General features: G+C 65.3%; 1 protein-coding gene across 1 annotated transcript; it reads right to left on the bottom strand.

Moving 5' to 3' along the window:
* On the bottom strand, positions 1-14,657 carry Asmtl (acetylserotonin O-methyltransferase like). Its single transcript, XM_046443442.2, has 13 exons — positions 14,484-14,657; positions 10,546-10,677; positions 8,988-9,035; positions 8,070-8,134; positions 7,747-7,808; positions 6,888-6,996; positions 5,380-5,797; positions 5,009-5,171; positions 4,355-4,545; positions 3,560-3,686; positions 2,887-3,030; positions 1,669-1,791; positions 1-354 (listed from the first exon to the last, which is right to left on the bottom strand). Exons 1-13 carry the CDS (start codon positions 14,574-14,576, stop codon positions 134-136), a joined length of 1,896 nt encoding a protein of 631 aa, XP_046299398.1. The 5' UTR covers positions 14,577-14,657; the 3' UTR covers positions 1-133.
* Positions 14,658-15,011: the final 354 nt, after the last annotated feature.

The raw sequence follows: 15,011 nt of genomic DNA, 5'->3' as shown, positions 1-15,011 counted from the left end.
GAGGGAGGAAGGTGGCTTTATTCTCTGCGTCCCGCAAGGCCCCGCCCACGTGCCCACTGAGCTGACGGCGTGGGGACCCCGGGCTCCCTCCGCCTCGGGACCACGACGCCCACACAAAGGTCCCTGCGGGGCGTCAGGGGCGCATGCGGATGCCCAGGACTGCGCCCGGGAGGTCCCCGGCGGGCGCCACCTGCATGTCCCCGAAGCCGTGCTGCTCCAGCAGGCGCCGGCCCTCGCCCAGCGTCCAGTCCCTGCCCGGCGTCTGCACCAGCAGGTCCAGCTTCGGCCTCAGGCCACGCCGGGCGGCCCCCGGGTCCTCGTCCAGGGCAACTTCCGCCAGCAAGAGGCCGCCTCCTGTGGGGACAGGCAGGGGCTGGAGTCGTGGGCCACCTCGGGGGTCTGCGATCTCGGGGCAGCGCCACCGGGGCCCCGGGGTCAGCAGGACAGGATGCCGGCGGGGACACGGAGGGCGCAGGCCCGGGATGGGGGACAGGTGGGGCGGAGGGTAGGAGGCAGACGGGGGCAGCGGAAGGTACAGAACACATGCAAGGACGGAGCGACAGGCAGACAGCGACAGATGGACAGGGACCCTGATGGGGACAGCTGTACACAGGTGGGGGCGACAGGAGACAGGGACAGAGAGGGACGGTGCGTCCCGAGGACGGCAGAGGGACGCGGTGGGAGGGATGGGTATGGACAGGGACGGGAATGACAGGCGCGGGCCTAACAGGTGACAGGGGTCCCTAACATAGGGAGACACGTGACGGCCACAGCGGGGAGAGGAGAGGACCGGATGGACGCAGTGAGAGAGGGGAGGCCGCGGGCAGGGGACACGGGCAGCAGGCGGAGGGTGAGCAGCGCTGGGGCAGGTGGGCGGGGCCGTGCGTGGGCGGGGCCGTGCGTGGGCGGGGCCAGCTCCTGCCGGGAACCTAGGGCCAGCCTGGGCTTGAGCTGTGTCCCTCAGGGAGAGGAAACTGGGCACGGGAGGTCAGTGGGCGGCCACCTGTGGACAGCACGAGGGAACGGGACGGGGCCTGGCCACAGCACAGGGTCCTGGCCGGAGCCGCGGGGAGAGCTGGGCACAGGAGGGGCCGGGGCGTCCCCGCCGCCGGGAGCGCCCAGGGTAGGAGGCCACAGGTGCCGCTGGCCAGCGCTGGCCGCTCCTCCGTAACTGCAGGGGCTCCCAGCCCTGGACACCCCGGATCGCGGGGCACAGGCCCAACCAGCAGCTGTGCGTCGCCGGGAACCGCGGTGCCCGCGCCAGCAGAGGACTCCCGGCCCCAGGACGGGCGATGGCCAGGGCCAGCTGCGGCCACAGGGCCACTGTGCACCCAGGCAGACCCCGGGGCAGGGCTGAGCCTTTGAAAGGCCAAGGTGACATCCTGGGCTCTTGGTGACATTCCTCTGTCCCTGGGGTCTCTAGTGTGTCCCCTGTCCTGTCCACCGAGGGCAGGTCTTGACCCCAGCGTCCAGCCCAGCCACTCCACAGCAGAGCACAGCATGTGGCTTTGGGACACACAATCCTCAGAGCCTCGTCACCCATGTCACCACCGTCCTGGAGTCAGGCAGGGCTGGGTGGCCGCCTGTCCCCTGTGAAATGGACCCCGGGGTGGGATGACCCCTGCTCCAGCCGCAGACCCTCTGGTGGGAAAGGGGACCTGCTCTCACCCGGCCGGCAGCACCCTGCGACCCTCCTCAGCAGCTGGTGGACCTTGTCGTCCGGCCAGTCGGGCGGCAGGCGGGGCAGGAGGTACAGGTCAGCTGTGGGCAGGACGTCCCTGGACGGGTCACCTGGTGGACAAGCAGAAAGGCAGCTGGGACCACAGAGCGGCCTGACTCTCCAGGGTGGCTCCAGACCTCATGTCCCCAGGGGGAGAGGGACAGGAGGGTCGTCCAGGCTCCACTGGGGGCTCCAGCCCAGGCAGAGCCAAGGCAGGGCGGGGACACGGGGACGGGCGCTTGGCCAAGGGCACCGGCGTGGACCCACACTGCCACAGTGGACAGGCTCAGGGGGCCCTCGTGCAGCGGCCGTGTCCTCCCCAGAGACAGAGGAGGGGACACAGACCCAGAGGAGGAGCCCCGTGGAGACGGAGGCAGAGACTGCAGTGAGGGGCCACCCGCCCAGGGCCACCTGGAGCCCAGGAGCTGGACAGGCAGGAGGAGCCCCCTGGGGCCCTGGAGGGGGCTCAGCCGGGTACCCGGGTCCAGCCTCTGCCCCCCAGAGCTGGGGCCTGGACTCGTGGTTTAGAGTTTGTCTGTTTTAAGGGCCTGGTTTGGGGGCTTGGGCGCAGCCGCCCCGGGGACCCTCACACGGGGTGCTGGTCTCCACCTATGGCCGCAGAAACCTCTCTGTTGTCTACTCCCAGCTCCGCTTTGTCCAGGAGGGGACAGGGAACCAACCGCCCACGGACGGGAGCCCAGGGCAGCAGGAGCAGGGACCGCGAGTCAGCGGGGGACGGCAGGCAGGAGGCAGAGGGCGGTGGACGGTCTGCAGGAGAGGTCTGCGCTCACTGCCCTTTTCTCAGTTACTGAAGTCCCAAGACCTGCTGGGCCTGAGCCCTGGGCCCCGGCTGCCGCCTCCTGTGGACACGTGGGAGGGAACTAAGCAGTGCCCAGGCCACCAGGAGACTTCCTCAGGTCCACAGCAACATCCCCAGCACCACCGGGAAGTGCTGCTGGCAGTCTAACCTATGACCTTCCTTTCCTGGGGGTCCCAATGGACACCTGCAGAAGTCCATCTTGGTCCTTCTGCACCCCACTACTGCGTCCAACACCGCTCACCTTACTCCCAGGTCACAGACACCCGGGGACAGACACGCGTGCTCTCCGCACAGAAGGGGATGTCACCTGGCCAAGGTCACCAGGGGGCAGACAGAGGGCACTCACCAGGCACCAAGCTGACGCGGGCCGTCGGTCCGCCCTGGGGCTGGAAGCAGGACACCTGCTCCAGCTCGTCGGGGACGTCCAACACCGTCACCTCCAGCCGCGGGCACTCCCGGGCCAGCTCCCAGGCCAGGGCGCCCCTGCAGCCTGCAGAGGACCAAACACACATGTGGGGACCCTGTGGGCCCTTAGGGGCCTAGGGACCCTACGGTTTCCACGGGTGTTTGAGGTCAGCACTGAGGCCAGCAGTGCAAACTACACCTGGCGGAGGTCAGTGGGGCTGGCACTGATTCCTCCTTGAATGCAGACACGATGGCTGGTGCTGCCGCAGCCACTCTGGCCCCCCAGGAGGACCTGGGTGCAGAGGATGGGGAAATGCAGGCGGGTGGCCAGGGAGGCCGCCCAGTTCCCTGAGCCCATCAGGCTCCTTGGGACTCTATGTGCTCCTTCCCCCCACTGCCCAGGGGCCAAGATGGGCTGGAGTGAAAAGGATTAACTAGAAGGAACCGGACCTGGTCAGGGGCTTCCAGCCTGCGCCCCTCTGGACAGCCATCAGGAGGGGCCTCTGCAGCAGACCCGGGCCACCAGCTGAGGTCCTCTGAGGCTCATGAGGGGCGGCCTGCTCGGCCAGTCTTATCAGCGCCAGCTGTGGGGCAGGAGGAAGGGACTGACGCACCTCCCAGGAGGCAGGCGGAGGAGAACCGCGACAGGTCGAAGGCCGAGGCCAGGCGGCGGGCAGTCAGCGAGGAGAGGGTGTGCGCTGCCTTCAGGGCCTGCAGCTGCGTCTCCCGGCAGGGGGGGCCCTAGGGCAGAACGGGGTCTGAGGGTACTGCGGACCCCGCGATCCACAGCCATCTGGGCACCTGCGTGGCCCGGGCAGGGAGCTTGGGGGCTGGGCTGGGGAGGCAGCGCAGGCCTCATCCCAGTTGCCCGGGAGGCGGAGGCAGGGAGACTCCAGCTGCAGGTCAGTCGGGACAGCTTGGGAGACCCTGTCTCAGAAATATAAAGGGCTGCCAGGTGCGGTGGCTCACATCTGCCATCCCAGCTACCCGGGAGGCTGAGGCAGGAGGTCTGCAAGCTGGAGGCCAGCAGGGACAACTTGGGGAGGCCCTAAGCATTTAGCCAGACCCTGTCCCTAAATAAAAACCAACAAGGGCTGGGCTCCGCGGCTGGGCACTGGCCAGCGTGGGAGGGAAAGAAAGGGGTGGTGACTTCAGGGACCCGCAGACTGTCCCTCAATGGGGAATTCGGGTGCTGCTGGGCGTCGTGGAGCCCTGGCCGCCCACTCTGTTCCAGCCAGGAGCACCGGCCGAGCACGCAGGATCAGGAGCCCGGGCCAGGCCTGTGCGTCCTCGGTGAGGCCCCTCGACCTCCCAAACCTGGCGGCCCCCCTGTCCCTCGGGTGGGCAGAGCCATCCGGGTGCCCACCGCCCCGCCCCTGGCCCTGGGTGGGCAGAGTCTCTGCGCTCACCACCTGGTCCCCTGGCTGCCCGTCCTGGCCCCCGGGAGCCCCGCCGTGCGGCCGCGGTCCCTCCCGCAGGGTGCGCTCCAGGTGGCTGAAGAGGTCCCAGGTGCGCTGGTCGCTGTGCAGGATGAGGCCGTGCAGGGAGCGCGCGCCGCCGGACACCAGGTGCCGCCCGGCCAGCTCCGTGTTGCTGTAACCTGCAGAGCGGGCGGCGGCGCTGCTGTCCAGGGTGACCGCACCCTGCCCAGCGAGCACCCGCCGCCTGCGTGGACCCTGGGGGCCGGCGCCACCACCCGATCACGGCCCGCTGCTCCGAGCAGCCCAACGGGCAGGACAGTCTCCACCTAGCATCCGTCCACCCAGCTGTCTGGCATCTGTCTGTCCGACCGCCGGCCACCCAGCCTGTCCACGATCTCCACTGTCCCTCCCACCATCCGTCCACCCAGCTGCGGAACCAGGTAGAGCCATCCGTCTGTCAGCGTGTCCGTCCCTCCTGGTCAGCCTCGCAGAGACCGACTTGGCCATGGTCCGGCCCTCACCTCCCGACCTCATCTGCCCGGGGCGCTCGGCTGGTCCAGTTAAGTCCCGTCGGGGCCCGTCCGGCCTCCCCTGCCAGCCCCACCCGGCACCGGCCAGGGTCCCCAGGCCCCCGGCGGTCACCTTGCTCCGTCTTCCGCAGCAAGCCCAGGGCCACGCAGACCTCCAGCAGCCTCCTGGTCCCACACACGGAGGCGTCCACGGCGCGGGCCACGTCCGCCGCCCCCCGGGGCGCGCCATCGCTGAGCAGGTCGAACACCTTGAGCCTGCAGGCGGTGAACAGGGCCTGCGGGAAGGGCGCGCTGAGGGCTGGGGCTGCCCAGGGCCTTCCTCCCGCGCCCCCCTGGAGCTGGACGCTTCCAACCGCTCCACTCGGTTCTCGCATGGAGATCCCGAGCGTCCGCGGGATGCGCTCCCTGCCGCGGCCCGACCCCAGGACCTTGGCACGTGACTAAAGACGCGTCTTTAAGGAGCTGGCCGCTCGCCCACGCTACCTTGGACACTTTGAAGCCGTCGATCAGGTCCAGGAGGCCGGCCGGGAACGGAGGCTGGGCCTCCACCGCCCCGTTGCAACTGGCCTCGCTTGAGCCCCGGGCAGGCAGGTCTCCTTCCGCCTCCAACTCGCCCCTCAGGCTGCCCGGGGAGCCGGGGCCAGCGCCAGGGTCCACGTGGCTCTGAACAGGCCCCGGGTCGCCCGCGTCCAGGTCACCGAGGGTCTCGAAGCTGTCCACGGGCGGGATGGAGTCGTGCTTCACCCTCCGTACGTCCTGGCCGCGGGGCGGGTAGTAGAGCTCGGCCAGCTGCTTGCAGAAGCGGTTGAGTGGGAAGCCCACCACGTTGAGGAAGTCCCCGCGGACGGACTCCACCAGCATGCCCCCCAGCGACTGGATGCCGTAGCCCCCGGCCTTGTCCCTGCGCGGGGAGGAGTGCGCATGCGCGGAGAGAGAGAGAGAGAGAGAGAGAGAGAGAGAGAGAGAGAGAGAGAGAGAGAGAGAGAGAGAGAGAGAGAGAGGGAGGTAGGTAGGTCAGACCGGAGCCCAGGGTCCTGCGATCCCCCATGGCCAGCTGGCGCTGCTGGTGAGACACAGGACCAGAGCGACCCGGGCCATCGCAGCCCCCGATCGCTTCCCCATGAGGAGTTAACCTCTTGGCAAAAGTCCTTCCAGGGGCGCTGGTGCACACCTGCAATCCCTGCCAGGAGGGAGGCCGAGGCAGGAGGATCCCAGGGTAGAGGCCGGCCTCAGCACTCCGTGAGGCTCTGTCTCAGAATAAAATACAAAGAGGGCCGGGAGGTGGCGCCGAGGCCAAGCACCCTGGGTTCGACCCTAGCACCCCAAAATTAAAAAATGTCTCCTCCCGGGCATAGTGGTTGGTTTAGGGTCTTCCCAACATCTGCCTCCCTCACCCTCAGGTGCGCCCCAAGCTCAGGAGCCCTCTTATGGCTTCACACGACACACGGTGGACCGCACGGAGGGGCCCAGGACGGTCACAGCCAGGTTTTCTGTCCCATGGTTCTTGCTGTCCTTGAAGACCTCAGCCTACTCAGGGGCAGGTGTGAGAGGCGTTTTAGTGACTGCATTTATCGCCTACGTGGTGCCTGCTAGGCCGAGTCAGGGGTGCGCTGCACTGAGGGCACCCCACTCGTCTTCCACTTAATGGTTTGCTTTGAGACAGAGTGTCCCCAAGTAGCCGAGGCTGGCCTCTAGATTGCTGTCCTCCTCCCTCGGCCTCCAGCATCGCCGGGATGTCCAGCGTGGCCCCTGTGCCCGGCTCAGGGCGTTTTTGGGTTAGGAAGACTTCAATTTAGGGAGCATCTGCCAGGAAGGGCCTGTGTCCGTCACTAATGAGAAGCGTCTCCTCTGGGGGGACTCCTGCCCGGGCCTCCAGCCCCTGGGCGCTGCCCGGCTGCCATGACGGCCGGAGCCAGGCTCTGCTCTCTTCCCGGAGGGAAGCGTCCTGCAGTGGCCGCCAGCAGGGCTGCCCCTCCCCGGGCGGGACTCACATGGGCTCCCCGCTGTGGATGTACTCCCACAGCAGGTCCTCGGACAGCTCCGAGAAGGTCACCCTCGTCTCCTCGTAGAACTCCGAGACCTGCGTCTCCAGCAGGCGGTCTGCAAGGATGACAACCACAGGTCAGGCCCACGGCCACCTCGGGCGCCTGGGTGCCGCGGTGATGGCTGCGCTCCTGGGTCCCGGCCTGAGTGTGCGGCTCAGGGCTGACTGTGCCCGGGGGGGGGGGGGGGGGGGGAGGCTCGGCGGGGACGGAGGAGCAGGGACACGAGCGTCAGCAACCAGGCACGGAGCCAGCAGGGGGAGGGCCACGGGGACAGGGCTGGTCTCCTGGGGACCCTGAGACAGGAGCCGGAGTGGCCATGAGGGCCCGGGCTGTGGGCAGCATTGCCCAGCGCACAGCCTGCGGGAAACTCGGGGGTCTGCAGGAGACCCCCCCAGCTCTGCAGGTCACCAAGGGACCTGGTGTGGGGACAGGCTCTCTGAAGAGGTCATCAGTGAAGCGTCCCGAGATGGGCTCCTCCTGGGGCAGGGGGCCCTCGTGCCATGGCCGTGTCCTCCCCAGAGACAGAGGAGGGGACACAGACCCAGAGGAGGAGCCCCGTGGAGACGGAGACGGAGGCAGAGACTGGAGTGAGGGGCCACCAGCCCAGGGCCACCTGGAGCCCAGGAGCTGGACAGGCAGGAGGAGCCCCCGGAGCCCTGGAGGGAGGTGGACACCGCTGCGCAAAGGCGCCCGACTCTCCACACAGGCCAGTCCTACCCGGGCGGTGGGCAGGGTCCTCCCTTCCCCACGTGCAGGGACATGCAGCCGCCCGCCCAGTGCCCAGGAGGCGGCAGCTGCCCCTTACCTGCGGTGGTGCAGTGGACGATGGCCACTCCCGTGAACACGCTGTGCTCTTTGCCGCTCAACCTGCGAGGCCCAGAGCCCGCTGGGCACTTAGCGGCCAAGGGGCAGCGACGTGCCCCGCCCCACCCCTGCCACGCTGCCCCACCGTCCAGCCATGGGGTCCCCAGGGAAGGCCTGATGCAATGACATCGGAGGGGCGCCATGTAGACGGGAGGGATCACCACCCCAGGAGGCCGCCAACAGGGCCTCCAGCCCCGTCCACCCCACAGGGGCCTGCTCTGCTGGACCTGCAGCCCAGGGGGCCTGGGGGGAACCGGCGCCCACCTTGAAAGCATGTGGTAGGCGTCCTGCTTGTCCACGGGCTTCTCCAGAACCAGCCCATCCACTGCCTGCAAGAAAGGGACCCGAGGCTTCCCCACTGCCCGCTCCCCGGCCACCCGAGCGCTCACGGCCCCTAACTCTCAGGCCCTGGGGTGGAGGCCAGGCCTCCCGCAGACCAGGCGAGCCCCCCCCCCCCCCCGTGGAGCCCCACCCAGCCCTGGGAGACGGTCCTGCTGGGTGCCCAGCGGCCTTTGAGCTGGCCATGACCCTGCCTCGGCCTCCTGGGCAGCTTGGGCCGCAGGTAGGTGCCATTTCTTTTATTGACACGAAACTGACACTCGAGGTTCACCAGTGCAGAGTGACAATTCAGGGCATTAGCACGGGCAGCACGCTGGGCGGCCACCACGGCCACGTGTCCATCCCGAACGAGGATGACCCCACCTGCAGAGCTGGTGGGGTCTCCCGCAGAATAAGACCCCAGGCAGGAATGGTGGCCCACACGTGGAACCCAGAGCCTGGGAGGCCGAGGCAGGAGGACTGCAAGCTCGAGGCCTCGGAAGTGAGCAAGACCCTCTCCCAACAAAGAGGGACATGTGGACAGAGACCACACAGAGGACAGACAGCCACAGGACGATGAGGCAGAGGTGGGCGCACTTCTATAGGCCGGGAACGGCCGTGGGGCGTGGAGAGGCAGGCCACCGCGGTCTCGCCAGCCTGGGACGCCACCGCCGCCCACGCCCTTGCAGTCTCGGGCTCAGACCCGCGGTGGCAGCTGTCTGCGCTGGAAGCCCTGGGGGTGGCACTGTCCCTGCAGCCCTGGGAAACGGCACATGTCCAACCACAGCAGCGCAACATCCGCTGCCCCTGCGCGTGGGACCCGCAGAGGACAGACGCCCAGCTCGGCAAACCCGGGGGACTCACCACGATAGTGTCCGCCCCGATGACCACGTCGGGGGTCCGGAGGTCCTTCTGCAGGCAAGCAGACCAGGTTTAGAGGGGCTCCCCCAGCCTCCCATGGCCTCCCCCTCACTTGTGGGTGTCCCTGGCACTCAGCTGACTTCTGGGGGACGGTCCCCAGCGTGACCCCCTGCAGGGCTAGTGCAACACCATGCCCTGAAGGCCACTCCTGGAGCCCGGGGCAGGTGCCCTTGGACCCCTCCGGAACGGCCTTCTGTACCGGGGCGCATGGGGCCAGCGCGCTCTGCTCTGGGGCCCAGATGCCCTGGACCCTTTGGGACCTAGGACCTCAAGGTCCCCGGCCACTCGGTGTAACGGGAGGAAAGGGTTCGCAGAACCAGGAAGCAATCCAGGCCGAAAGCCCAAGACTCTGCGCAATTCGAGAAAGGCCTCAGCGCGCATCACCAACCCCGGGGCGACAGTGATGGCCACCTCCCTGTTCACAGCTGGACGCCAGCCTTAGCTGGGAGGGGCTCACGAGTCCTGGGTGCTGGGGACCAATAGAGGAGCCACTGATTGTGCCCGAGGGGAGCGCGCACGAGGGCGCAGCACCGCACAGGCGGAGGGAAGCGCTATAACTCCACCAACAATGCGGAGCGCACATGTGCGCGTGCGCATCACCCCGCACAGGTGGCTCTAGTCCTTTTATAGGATCCTGCCGATCCTGCCGCACCCTACCCTAAGGACCAGCCCCGCCAACCCTGCCCATGCCAACGGATTCCGACAGCGCCTTACGCATCCCACTCCGCCATCAGCTGCCTTAACCCTGCGCCCCCCATGCACACGGCTGTACTCATCATGGTGGGCGTGGTGGCCCTTAGGGTCAGTTACCCCATCAGCAATACCCTACCCTGACCCGTGTCTTAAGTTTCCTGCAGTATCAATCATGATGCATGTTACACTGTCACCCAGCGACCCTTCAGTCCCGGGTCCTATTAATTATAGCAGCGCATCGCATCACACGTTAGCACACAGCAGCAGAAAAGCAAGAGTAATTGTGTGTTAACGTTCACACTACAGTAGAGTGTCACACTGTAACACCCGGCGGTGGACACCCGCGTGGTATGTCCGAGATTGCGGTCCTACGTTCACTGCAACATTGTCTCCTACTAACAGAGACGGATATGAATGGCGTATCCAAACCAGCTGACTATTAACTATAACAGAAGGTCACACTACATCACCCCGCAACAGAGACGCTGCATTCCTCCTGTACCCTAAATGTCCACACTGAGCCTGGTGGGGGTGCAAGCCCCCACCAGGAGCTCGGGAGGCTGAGGCAGGAGGATCGCGAGTTCAAAGGCAGCCTCAGCAATTTAGAGAGGCCCCAACTCACCCCCAGCCCTATTTTATGTTTCATTGGTCGAGTGCCCCTGCATTAAGGGCTGCAGAGGAGCCAGCCGCACTCCTGCCACGGCCCGGTGCGGAGCTGCGTGCGCCGACTGCGCGCCCCACCGGCCCCATCCGCGCGCCCCGAGGTCCCTCAATGCCATCCAGAGAGGTAGCAGGACAGCCCGCTTGCCTGGTGCAGTCTGTGCGCCACCTCCAGGGCCTTCTGCTTGGCCGTCTCGATGGCGTAGGCGTAGGGGCTGGGGAAGGAGGCTTTGCTGAGCGTCTCTTTGAACTTGGACGGCACCACCTCGAACCGCAGGCCCTGGAACACACGAAGAGCGTCTGGGGCCGGAGGCCGCCACGGGCAGGGGAGCGCGCGCGAGGGCGCAGCAGCGCACAGGCACAGGTGGTGGGGCGGGAGGGCTGGGTCTGCCGAAAACGGGCACCTTCCCGCGCTCTGTCCCTCTCCCCAGCTGCCCGTCAGGTGGCTCAGCCGTCATTTAGGGCCACCAGCTGCTGGGGACCTCGGACCTGGTGGAAAAGGCTGGGCGAGGAGGACGCACTGCCGGAACTGTCATGGTTACATGGTGGCTCCTGGTACCTACCACTCAGCCACGCTGATTCTGTGTCCTAAAGGACAGCAGTACAGTAACTAGCATGTGACACTATCCTACCTATGAGCCACCCGGTCATTCTCTACCCTGAGTGACACACTAGAGTCAATGGGACAGCACTTTACATTACAGTTCCTAGCAATGGACACACTACATCAGTTCTGTGTCCAAAATGATCATGTGGGCGTGGCCGACTCACCTGTCACGCCAGCCACAGGGGAGGCCGAGGCAGGAGGCTGGCAAGTTCAAGGCCAGCCTCAGCGACTTAGTAAGACTCTGTCTCAAAAGTATCTTTAAAAATGGCTGGGGCCACGCAGGTGCGAGCCTGTCATCCCAGTGGCTCGGGAGGCTGAGGCAGGAGGATCACGAGTTCAAAGCCAGCCTCGGCAACTTAGAGAGGCCCCAAGCCACGTAATGAGACCCTGTCTCTAAATAAAAAAATAAAAAGGGCTGGGGATGTGGCTCAGTGGTAGAGCTCTTGCCTAGCATGTCGGGCCCGGGTTCAATTCCCAGTACTGAGAAAAAAAAAAAAAAGCCCATATTATTTATAATAGTGATTACATAGTGGCCCATAATTACAGATGGGCGACATTCATTCTGCATTCTGAACGACACTATTATATTTAAATGCAATACTACGTTACATTACCACACACAGTAACAGCTCAACTACGCTGATTCTGTATCTTAAATGATTATACCAATTACAATGGTAATCCCATAGCAAGAGATCGATAATTCTAGAGATACAATCATTCTATATTCTAAATGAATATAAGTCTACATTCTGTATATTAATAGCCACAACATATTGCACTGTAACCTATAGGCACAGATAAACTGCACTGAATCTATTTCCTAACTGTAAATCTAATCACATAGCAGCCCATATATCAAATGCATGGTTCCGTATTCTGAATTATAGTCTTGCCTTATTTTATTTTGTGGTACCAGGGTTGAACCCACGGGTGCTTAACCACTGAGACACATCCCCATCCCCTCTTAAAAAAAAAATTAAAAATGGTTGACAACCCTTTATTTTATTTTATTTTATTTATTTATTTATGTGTGGTGCGGAGACTCGAACCCAGTGCCTCACACGAGCCAGGCAAGCGCTCTGCCATTGAGCCACAACCCCAGCCCTCGGGCCCCTTGTAGTGTTCATTTTGACACAGGGTCTTGCTAAATTGTTCAGGGCCTCGCCCAGCTGCTGAAGCTGGCCTCCAGGTTGCAATCCTCCAGCCTCAGCCTCCCGAGCTCTTGGGACGGCAGACGTGTGTCACCACGTCCGGCTTAATGACCCTGTTAGTCGTAACCATACATCACCTTACAACACAGAGTCATGGAAACGCTGCATGATCTCTCTCCTCAGGGCACACGGCAGTATTGATTGGGGCCCTGGGGTCGCAGCTCCGGGGAGTCAGGTGGCTTCTGGCATACCCAAAGGTCAGTGAACTCACAGTGTCCCACCATGAGATCGGACAAAAGGGGTGGCCACTCACGGTGGCTCTTGCGTGCGAGGGATCTATGAGGGAGCCCCTGGGGACTCGGCGATAGCAGCTCCAGTCTAGTGGGGACAGGGTGTGGACCTGAACAGGAGGGGGGCAAATCCCCTGTGGAGACTTCCTGTCCCCACCCATGGGGCTGCACGTGGCCCTCCCCACCTTCTGCCCTGTCCCTCCCACCCATTTCTCCTGGACCTGCCGGGCCCATCCCCCTCTGTCCCCGTGGTGGACCTCTGGACAGCACCCCCCCAGTCTACCCTCCTCCAAAACCTCGGCCAGGGCCTTCTCCCTCAGCACTGGCCGCTGCCCCCAGCACCTCTCCCCATAAACCAAGCTTCCCAATACCCACTTCTGCTCTGGACCCCCTCACAACTGCCCCAGGACACCCAGGCCGGGCAACCACTGACCCCACCCACAGGCCAGTAGGCCACTAGACCCTGGACCCCAACCCCAAGACCATGTGGTCCCCTTCCCTGGGGCCTGGGGACCCTCCATCCCCAGATCCCCCTCCTTATGCTCCACAAAAGATCCTTTTCCTCTTCCCTGTGGTCACTAAAGCCCTGCCCAGGGTCACTAGGGTCGCCCCTAAGCCTTCCAGTCACCCCAGTCACCAGGTCCCTGCAGTCACTAGGACCACCTCCCCAGGGGACCGGCCTCCCCCACCAGGACCTCCCCCAGCCTCTGGCCCCTCAGCAGGACAGAGCCCCTGGGCACTAGGACACCTGGTCCCTATTACTGGGGGCTGTGTTCACCAGGGCAGCGTCACTAGGATGTGCCCCACCTTGTCACTCGTCCCCATCCCCATCAGTTAGGGAAAACCCCACCTCCGTCACTAAGACCCCCACCCTGATCACTAGGGTCCCCAATAGGGCCCCGACCCCTGTCACAAGAATCCCCACATTTCTGGTCACTAGGTCACCCCCACCCAGTCACTGGGACCCTCACCTCTGGTCACTAAGGCCCCATGGTCACTAGGTCACCCCCACACAGTCACTGGGACCCTCCCTCTGGTCACTAGGGTCCCCTGGTCACTAGGTCACCCCCATCCAGTCACCTCTGGCCACTAGGGCCCCCTGGTCACTAGGTCATCCCCAGGCAGTCACTGGGACCCTCACCTCTGGTCACTAGGGTCCCCTGGTCACTAGGCCACCCCCAGGCAGTCACTGGGACCCCCCACCTCTGGTCCCTAGGGTCGCCTGGTCACTAGGTCACCCCCATCCAGTCACCTCTGGCCACTAGGGCCCCCTGGTCACTAGATCACCCCCACACAGTCACTGGGACCCTCACCTCTGGTCACTGAGGTCCCCTGGTCACTAGGTCACCCCCATCCAGTCACCTCTGGCCACTAGGGCCCCCTGGTCACTAGATCACCCCCACGCAGTCACTAGGACCCTCCCCTCTGGTCCCTAGGGCCCCCTGGTCACTAGGTCACCCCCACGCAGTCACTGGGACCCTCCCCTCTGGTCACCAGGGTCCCCTGGTCACTAGGTCACCCCCACGCAGTCATGGGACCCTCCCTCTGGTCCCTAGGGTCCCCTGGTCACTAGGTCACCCCCACGCAGTCACTGGGACCCTCCCCTCTGGTCACCAGGGTCCCCTGGTCACTAGGTCACCCCCACGCAGTCATGGGACCCTCCCTCTGGTCCCTAGGGTCCCCTGGTCACTAGGTCACCCCCACAGTCACTGGGACCCTCCCCTCTGGTCAATAGGATTCCCTGGTCAGTAGGTCACCCCCACAGTCACTGGGACCCCCCCTGGTCCCTAGGGTCCCCTGGTCACTAGGTCACCCTCACGTAGTCATGGGACCCTCCCTCTGGTCCCTATGGTCCCCTGGTCACTAAGGCCGGTTGTCAGGAGGCCCTCCGACCCGGTCACTAGCCCCTGTCCTGCGTCGCTGGGCGGGCGGTGGCACTGCGCGGGGTCCCCAGGAGCCCGGGGTCAGCGGCCCTGCCCTGCGCCCTGCCCTGCGCCCTGCCCTGCGCCCTGCCCTGCGCCCTGCCGGCCCTCACCGCGTTGCTGAGGATCTCCTGGCGGCGCGGGGAGGCGCTGGCCAGCACCACGCGCTTGTGCAGCAGCTTCCCGATCACCGGGCACAGCGCCATGACTCCGCCGGCCCCGGGACCGCGGCCCCGACCCGCCGGCCCCGAGCCACCGCCGCAGAGGAAGCGGCCGCCGGAGCCCCGCCCCGCCCCGCCCCGCCGAAGCCACGCCCCTCCAGCCACGCCCCCGGCAAGAGCGCCTGACTTCCGCCTCCGCCAGGGACGAAGCCACACCCCCTCGACGGCACGCGCTCCCTAAGCCACGCCCATGGCCCGCCTACGTCAGACAGGAAGCCCGGTTCCTACTACGCCCCATCCTCCGCCACCGCGCGCCCTGGCCCCGAGCCTATCAGAGACGTAGCCGCGCCCCTCACGCCACGCCCCCGGCAATAGCGCGCCAGGGCCCTACGTCCGCCGCAGAAGCCACACCCCCTTGGCGGCAAGCGCCCTCTTACTCCACGCCTAGGCCACGCCCCTGCCAGAGAAGAAGCCACGTCC

This window comes from Marmota monax, unplaced genomic scaffold (assembly GCF_021218885.2).
Source record: "Marmota monax isolate L192 unplaced genomic scaffold, Marmota_monax_Labrador192_F-V1.1 WCK01_AAM20220418_F8-fsc00168, whole genome shotgun sequence".
NCBI lineage: Eukaryota > Metazoa > Chordata > Mammalia > Rodentia > Sciuridae > Marmota > Marmota monax.
Note: the sequence above shows the minus strand (reverse complement) of the source record. Positions and strands in the feature narration are given on the sequence as shown.

Bases quoted from the DNA above. Each gene is read 5' to 3' on its own strand.
- Asmtl (XM_046443442.2), bottom strand. From the start codon at position 14,576: ATGGCGCTGTGCCCGGTGATCGGGAAGCTGCTGCACAAGCGCGTGGTG. The intron at 9,036-10,545 runs GCAAGCGGGCTG...GCTTGCCTGCAG, and splicing joins TGGCGCACAGACTGCACCAG to AAGGACCTCCGGACCCCCGA. The intron at 3,687-4,354 runs GTGAGCGCAGAG...GTTCTGCCCTAG, and splicing joins GGCAGCCAGGGGACCAGGTG to GGCCCCCCCTGCCGGGAGAC.